Here is an 8,547-nt window from a genome sequence, read left to right as displayed (position 1 = left end):
AGGTCAAACACAAAGACACCTGGTTGTTGGGCACCCCCGCATGGAAACTGTACAGTACAGTGTGTGAGTGTGTGTCACGCGTGTGTAGTGCATGTTTGTGTGCTATGTATGTGCATGTATGAGCTTGTCCATGTACTCGAGTATGTTTGTGTGTGTGTGTGTGTGTGTGTGTGTGAGAGAGAGAGAGAGAGAGAGAGAGAGAGAGAGAGAGAGAGTGGCAATAAAAAAATAATAATAAAAAGGTGGAGGATGGGGGATGAGGGTGGGGGTGACAGTGTGGTGTCTGTATGTGTGGAGAGAGATAGGGGGGCGGGTAGGAGAAACAGAGGAGAAGAGATTATTTAGAAGTTGTCGCGCTGCCATGAAACTTTTTTTTTTTAATCTTTTTTTTTTTAGCCCACGAGCGTAATAACGGTAAATAATTCATAACTACTTAAACCGAATTTTGCTCTCCCTCTTTACGCCCCCCCCCCCCCCCATCCCCCGCACCCCTCCTTCCCCCAACAACTCTCCTTACAGTCTCTCTCTCTCACTGTCTTTCAGTTTATTTTATTCTATTGCAATACCCCTTTTTTTCTGCACGTTGTACTGTCCTTTTCGCCGCAGGGCTGGGTAGATAAAAGTACTGTGAATTGCTGATCTCATTTTCGCTGGTTAAATAAAAAATTCGTTTCGTTTCCGATTTCTCTTGTGCAGAAAAGACACAGTAAAAAAAAAAAAAAAAAAAAGAGCACTGGTGCAAAAATAAAAATAAGATAAGAAAAAAAAAAGAAAGGAAATAAAATATAAAAAAAACACGGGAAAATAAGCTTGTGTGAATGTCTCTCTTTGCGTGGCTCAGTGTGGGCAGGTTTGATCGTCAGTCTGATTGTTGCTCGGCTCGCTCGCAGAGAATAGTGTGTGTGTCCTTTCCTGACCTTGTCAAAGAGTCTCAGTCTCCCAAGGTTCTGGCGACTGACGAGCGCTGTCAAGTGTAAATCAATAGTGTCCGTCCATCCAAACTGACATGACAACTGATGATCAGTGTGACAACGTACCAGTGTGTGTGTGTGTGTGTGTGTGTGTGTGTGTGTGTTTGTGTGTCAAGAGTCCTGTTCTGCCGCGGTGTGGATGTGTATGTGTGGGGTCACGTGTGTGCGTGTACACTGTCATGCACAAACCTGTGTCTTAACCTGTTCAGACTTTGTGTGCAGTGTCACTGTTGCTGATACACTGCTGGCACGCGCCTGACAGAGAGAAAGAGACAGAGAAGGGGGTGGGGGGGGGAGAGAAAGGGGCGGAGAGAGAGAGGGGGGAGAGAAAGAGAGAGAGGGAGAGAGAGAGGGCCGGGAAAGAGAGAGGGGGGAGAGAAAGAGAGAGGGGTAGAGAGGGAGGGTGAGACAGTGAAAGTATTACTTAGTCTTTGTTGAGTATGCAGAGCGAGTAATGTGCCTTCTCTCTCTCTCTCTCTCTCTGAGAGAGACAGAGAGAGAGAGAGAGGGTGCCAATGTGTGTGTGTGTGTGTGTGTGTGCCAATTCTGCTGAGGCTGCTCGCCCGGCCTCAAGCGTAAGCATGCCCAATGTATCACACACAGTGGATACAGTACGCCAGTGATGGTGTTGCCAAGACAGAACTTAGCCGTGAATGCTGCAGGAGAGATGCATAGCCTGCACATTACTGACTGCTTGGGGGTCAATAGTACTGGTGTCGATGACACTAGTATTTCTTCGAGAGAGAGAAAGAAAAAGCTCGGAATGTAGTGTTCCTGCTATTGTTTCCAGGTGAAATCTTCTCCATCTTTTCTCACAGTATAATCATAGTGTTGTTGAATATCTACACCAGCCACACAATTATCATAATCAGTGCCCGGTGTGTCGCTTACAGTGTGTAGAATGAACGGTTTATATATCTCACTCTTCCACCTCCATTTAAACATATGAAAAGGAAAAAAAAATAGTTGTAAAAAACAACAACTAAACACTTAATTCAAAACTGCTATCGTTAATAACTGCGCGGCAGTAGGCACACATACGCACGTGCGTGCACACACACACACACACACACACACACACACACACACACACACACACGGCCTATGCACCGCACAAGAGAAGCTGTCCCCACTGATGATAGTCTCTCTTGTCGCGTGTTTCCATCATATAAAGATCAACTGCCGGCACATGGGTGCACGACACGGCACATGGCGTGTTGGAACAGAGAATGATGATGTTGATGGACCGACCATCCCAGCTGCACGCAAAGGCAGCACGGAACATTCCGTCGCGCCACAGTTTTCCCCACTTTCGTGTTTGGACCGCACATTCTCCGCGCGCGCGCGCGCGCGCGCGTGTGTGTGTGTGTGTGTGCGCGCTTTCTATTTTATTTTATACTGACTGGAACCCGGGCATAGACATTAATGTCCGTTTGTCCCAGTTTTTAGCCCTCATCCGGTATGTGACTTTTTTTTCTTTTTTTTTTTCTTTTTTCTTTTTTTTCAGTTCGTTCCGTGACAATGAAATTACTTTTCTCCATTATTGAGATTGGGTTCAGTGGGTTGGGAATTGTGCGGTCAGGAGTGTGTGTGTGTGTGTGTGTGTGTGTGTGTGTGTGTGTGTGTGTGTGCTAGTGCAGTGCCGTGCGCGGTGTATGTGTGTGTGGGTGTGGGTGGGGTGGGGGGATCGGGGGGTGCGCGCCAGCTGAAGGAGGAAAAAAACAAATTTATGTGCCTTATATTCAATATATGAAAAAAGTTTCTGCGCTGTCAGTGGAACACGTCTAGGAACTACGTAACATACATGACACTTTTCCTCAAAAGTTTTATTTCTGTTTTCTGTTGCATTGCTATAACGTTCATCCCCCGTCAAACAAACCCAGCTAAATAATGATAATAATAATAATTCGTTGCAAGAGCAACCATACGCTCTATCCGCTGCTTTGGCATAACTGACGTCCATCCTCCGTCAAACTAACCGGCCAGCCAAATTATAACAGCAATAATTCATCGCATGCTTCAGTTCAGCATGATTTTTATATCAGTGCTGCTGTCATGTCAAGTTGCTCTGCTGTTTAAACTTGAGGGGTGCAGGTATACCTATGGTACTGAGGGTTTCAAGCTAACTAAACATCTGTTTCTTCTTCTTCTTCTGCGTTCACTCGTATGCATACGAGTGGGCTTTTACGTGTATGACCGTTTTTATCCCGCCATGTAGGCGGCCATACTCCGTTTTCGGGGGTGTGCATGCTGGGTATGTTCTTGTTTCCATAACCCACCGAGCGCTGACATGGATTACAGGATCTTTAACGTGCGTATTTGATCTTCTGCTTGCATATACACATGAAGGGGGTTCAGGCACTAGCAGGTCTGCACGTATGTTGACCTGGGAGATCGTAAAAATCTCCACCCTTTACCCACCAGGCGCCGTCACCGTGATTCGAACCCGGGACCCTCAGATTGACAGTCCAGCGCTTTAACCACTCGGCTATTGCGCCCGTCAAACATGTGTTTGAAAGCCAAGGTCTCAGACATCGAACACCACACTAAGACGAACTGACTGACTGATGTCATGCTGTCAGCGCCGGCCGACACGACAGTGACAGTGACAGTGACAGTGACAACTGATGCCAGGAGCGAAGTGTGAGATGTTTGCCGCGGCTCTCAGACTGAGGGACGATCAATCCTTCTGTGATGCCACTCTGCCCGGGAACTATCGACTCTGTCATTAACTGTGATACTTCACTGGCTTCCAGCAAAGCTCTGGCACCCAGTGCCGACCGTGTAGCAACTGAACCAGGCTGAAAGGAGCTGTTTGCTGCCTTGTCAGTGGCACAACGTTAATAAGAGAGCATAGCAATCAGTGTCGTGTGAGGGTGCGTCCACTAGTGAATGTCACGGTGTGTGTGTGTGTGTGTGTGTGACACATGTCTCAGTGTGTGTGTGTGTGTGTGTGTGTGTGTGTGTGTGTGTGTGTGCGTGCGTGCGTGAGTGTGTGAGTGCATGTGTTCACACACAAGTCTATTTTCAGTTGCTGCAGACAAATGGAGTAATCAGTTCATCATAACTAGACTGATTCGCTGGAACACAACATGATCTGCAACTCGACCTCAGCCGTCACCAAAAACGTACAACAGTGCGGACGCGGGAAGGGAAACTGTGCCGGCCCACACGTAAAAGAAGGCAGTGTCAGAAAAACAAACAAAACTCTTTTTCCCGACTTGCACTGCCGGGCACAGACTGCTTGAAAAAAGACATGTATCCAGCCCCTCAAACCCCCTGTGTCACCCCAACCCTCCTTACCAGGCCTAGGCCTTGGATGAAAAACGACTGGGGGACCACACACACACATACACACACACACACACACACACACACACACACACACACACACACACCGGCACACACACACACACACACACACACACACCGACACACACACACACAACGAAGTGCCAAAAAGTCAAAGACAAGATTCAAAAACTGAAAACAATGTATGCCGCCTAAGTTGTTTTTTTTGTTGTTTTTTTTTCTAAACTAGTATAACACCGCTAAACAGAAAACAAACTGACCTTTTTATTTCAATTTTTATTTGCTATTAATGAATAAGTACCGGGTTTGATATTAATGATTATAAATATAGTTCATCAGCAATCACACTGAAAATTAAACCGGGTGCAAAGTGTAAGCATGACACTGACTATACAAACTTTAACCTTCCTCATGTTATAATGTCATTGTGGAAATAAATTGTAATTCGTGCCGACTACTGGCGGCGAAAGTCCTAATTTAGCATCCCGTAGGTCATTGCACCTATTTTACCGGCAATTTTTGTACATGTATGACACTATATTACTATTAGCAGATCTTGTAAACCTATTGTCAGCGGATTTCGACTCTTTTTGCCCGTTATTTTCTTAACTCAATTTTCAAGTGGATTCAGTCACGAAATTAACCGTGCCACCATCTTGCTTTTTACCGTTTCTGGTGGCACAAAGCACTGGAATGTAACGACTTGGTGCAATAATTCAGGACGTGGCACCAAAGCAGCACTGGCAGATGATACTGAAAAAACGACACTGACCTGAGCGGATACATTCGGCAAGGGTACCACCGAACTTGGTCTTCTTGTCCTTCAGTTCGTCGTATTCCTTCTGGGTCAGGTTCTTCTTCAGCAGGGACTTGCTCTCTTTACTCTGCAGTTTGGCCCACAGCGCAGCCGTGTCAGACATGTTGAAGGTTGAGCGAGATTCGAACCTGCGCGCAAGAAAGAGAGGAAAAGAGCTGTAGCAACAGGCAAGGAGCGGGCGACGCGTGGTTTTCCGGCCTAAACGTCGAAGCCGCCGCCGGATTGGAGCTTTATATACGTCAGGTACTGCTGCCAAGACAGCCAGACCCGGCCTGCTGCAGACGGTTGGTTAAAACACGGAGCGCGCGGCGACGAGATCTGGCTGTTGTTGTTGCTGCTGTGTGGGGTGGGGGTTGGGGGGTGAGGGTTGGGGAGGTGCGTGTGTGTGTGTCTGTGTCTGTGTGTGTGTGTGGAAAGAGTGAGTGTGTGTGCACCGACTGGGTGGCTCGACGAAAACAGAAGGCCAAGGCGCAAGCACCTTCTCCAACAATCGGCTGTAGTCAGTGCACTGGGTATGTTTGTTCATCAAATAGTCGATGCAGAGAGTTAGGCTCTTTGCACTCACAGTGACGGGCGCCATAGCCGAATGGTTAAAGCGTTGGACTTTCGATCTGAGGGTCCCAGGTTCGAATCACGGTGACGGCGCCTGTTGGGTAAAGGGTGGAGATTTTTACGATCTCCCAGGTCAACCTATGTGCAGACCTGCTAGTGCCTGAACCCCCTTCGTGTGTATACGCAAGCATAAGATCAAATACGCACGTTAAAGATCCTGTAATCCATGTCAGCGTTCGGTGGGTTATGGAAACAAGAACATACACAGCATACACCCCCCCGAAAACGGAGTATGGCTGCCTACATGGCGGGGGTAAAAACGGTCATACACGTAAAAAGCCCACTCGCGTATATACGAGTGAACGTGGGAGTTGAAGCCCACGAACGCACTGAAGAAGAAGAAGAAGAAGAAGCAGATGCACTCACAGTCAGACCGGGGCCATTGGGTCTTTCTCTTTGACAACCACTGAGTCAGGCAATCCAACGCCGGAACACACTGAAGTAAAGTGACCACCACCTAGTTCCACACTCGAGTCAGTGCACACGGCTCGTTGAGTCACAGTGAGTCTTCTCTGTCCAGTGTGAAGTCCAGTCTAGCTGGTTGGTCAGTCAGTGAAGGATTTGTTCTCCGACAGTCTCCTTCCCACAGTGAAAAACAAATAGATAACACAGGCAACACTGACTGGAAACAGCACGGCAAGTATTAAAAAAAAAGAAGAAAAAAAAAGAGCGAACACACACACACACACACACACACACACACACACACACACACACACACACACACACACACACACACGAAGAGGCCGGCGCATGCATGCACACACACACACACACACACACACACACACAGACACACACACACACACACACACACACACACACACACACACACACACACATGCACGCGCGCAGACGCACACAGACACTCACTCAATGTTATCTATATTTTTAGTATTAGTTACATGAAATTATGTAACATTTTTATGTGCCCCTCCCCCCATCCCACACCCTCGACCCCCCACCCCCCACCCCCCCACCTCAACACCGGGTTTTCCTGAAATAAACACGTCTTGTCTTGTCTTGTCTTGTCTTGTCTTGGCCAGGAAGTGTTAAACCGGCGGAAGGAGAGGACTGGGCCCCGCCTTTAGTCCTATGCCAAGCCCCAGACAGTGAAACTTGATGAGTTCACTTCCCCCATGGCCGCGAAAAGGGCCATGGGACCCTTTAACCCTTTAACTCTCTCCATACGAACGGCGAAAGAGACGACGTTAACAGCGTTTCACCCCAGTTACCATCATCAAAATATTGCAAGCGGAAGGCTCTTATACTGAAGAGGAGAATGTTGACAAAGAATACCACAGTTCTGACGACGGAAGCTAAAGGCTGGGTCATTCAGACACCCACTGGACATCCGAGGGGTCTGTGTTGAGGAGAAGAGAGGACTGGCCGTACTGAGTGAGTTAACCCGACTCAGTGGTACTGGTGTTTGAGGAAGGGTGAGGGGAAGGTTGAAGGACAGTGTGTGGACGTCACTGACAGCAAACACACCGACACACGGAGAGAGGCACGTACAGGCACACACAGACACGCGCTTGACATGCGCCTCCAGTTTGCACACACAGACACAGACACACACATACACACACACACACACACACACACACACACACAGGCACTCAGACACACATGCACAGCCACAGACATCCACAGACACACACAGACACACAGACACACACACACACACACACACACACACACACACACAGGCACTCAGACACACATACACAGCCACAGACAGGCACACACAGGCACACACATAGACACAGACACACAGTCACACACACACACACACACACACACACCACATAGTGGGTAATTCCTTTTTTTTTGGGGGGGGGGAGTGGAGGAGGGAGGTGTCGGGGGGATGTATGTATCCCTCTATACATTTTAATGGGATGTATATGGGTGTGTGCCTGTTATTGGAAAGTTTATGTATGTGTATTTCTCTATATTTTCATATAGTAGTGTATGGATATATTCCTTTACACTTTTATCTGGAATTTTGTGGATGTATTCCTCTATGTGTGGTATTCCAGGTGTGGAGTGGTGGCCTAGAGGTAACGCGACCGCCTAGGAAGCGAGAGAATCTGAGCGCACTGGTTCGAATCACGGCTCAGCCGCCGATATTTTCTCCCCCTCCACTAGACCTAGAGTGGTAGTCTGGACGCTAGTCATTCGGATGAGACGATAAACCGAGGTCCTGTGTGCAGCATGTACTTAGCGCACGTAAAAGAACCCACGGCAACAAAAGGGTTGTTCGTGGCAAAATTCTGTAGAAAAATCCACTTCGATAGGAAAAACAAATAAAACTGCACGCAGAAAAAAAAACACACACCAAAAAATGGGTGGCGCTGTAGTGAAGCGACGCGCTCACACGGAGGAGAGCAGCCCGAATTTCACACAGAGAAATGTATTGTGATAAAAAGAAATACAAATACAAATACAAATGTACTTTCATTTGGAATTTTATGGGTGTATTCCGCTATACTTTCATTTGGAAGTGTATGGATATATTCCTTTATACTTTCGTTTGGAAGTTTGTGGATGTATTACCTCTATACTTTTATTGGGAAATGTATGGGTGTATTCCTATATACCTTTTTGGGAAGTTTATGGATGCAGTCCTCTGCTTGTAGCTGGGGAGTTTATGGATGTGCTCTTCTATAGCTGTTATTGGGCAGTTTATGGGTGCAGTCCTCTAAAGCTTTATCAGAAAGTTTTTGGATCTATTCATCCATACCTTTTATGGAGAGGTGTATGGGTGTAGCCCTTCATACCCGTTACTGGGAAGTTATTGGCTGTAGTCCTCTATACATGTTATTGGGTGTAGTC

The 8,547-nt window shown here is 47.3% G+C and overlaps 1 protein-coding gene across 1 annotated transcript in view; it reads right to left on the bottom strand.

Annotated features, from left to right (window-relative positions):
- LOC143298253 (arginine kinase Oct f 2-like) overlaps positions 1 to 5,323 on the bottom strand; it is a 38,912-nt gene extending 33,589 nt beyond the window's left edge. Inside the window, exon 1 of the mRNA XM_076611066.1 lies at positions 5,056 to 5,323. Within this exon, the coding sequence (XP_076467181.1) occupies positions 5,056 to 5,203 (148 nt within the window). The 5' untranslated portion in view covers positions 5,204 to 5,323. The remainder of the gene's footprint in view (positions 1 to 5,055) is intronic.
- Positions 5,324 to 8,547: the final 3,224 nt, after the last annotated feature.

This window comes from Babylonia areolata, chromosome 23 (assembly GCF_041734735.1).
Source record: "Babylonia areolata isolate BAREFJ2019XMU chromosome 23, ASM4173473v1, whole genome shotgun sequence".
Lineage (NCBI taxonomy): Eukaryota > Metazoa > Mollusca > Gastropoda > Neogastropoda > Buccinidae > Babylonia > Babylonia areolata.
The sequence above is the reverse complement of the archived record's forward strand: the minus strand, read 5'-3'. Positions and strand labels throughout refer to the sequence as shown.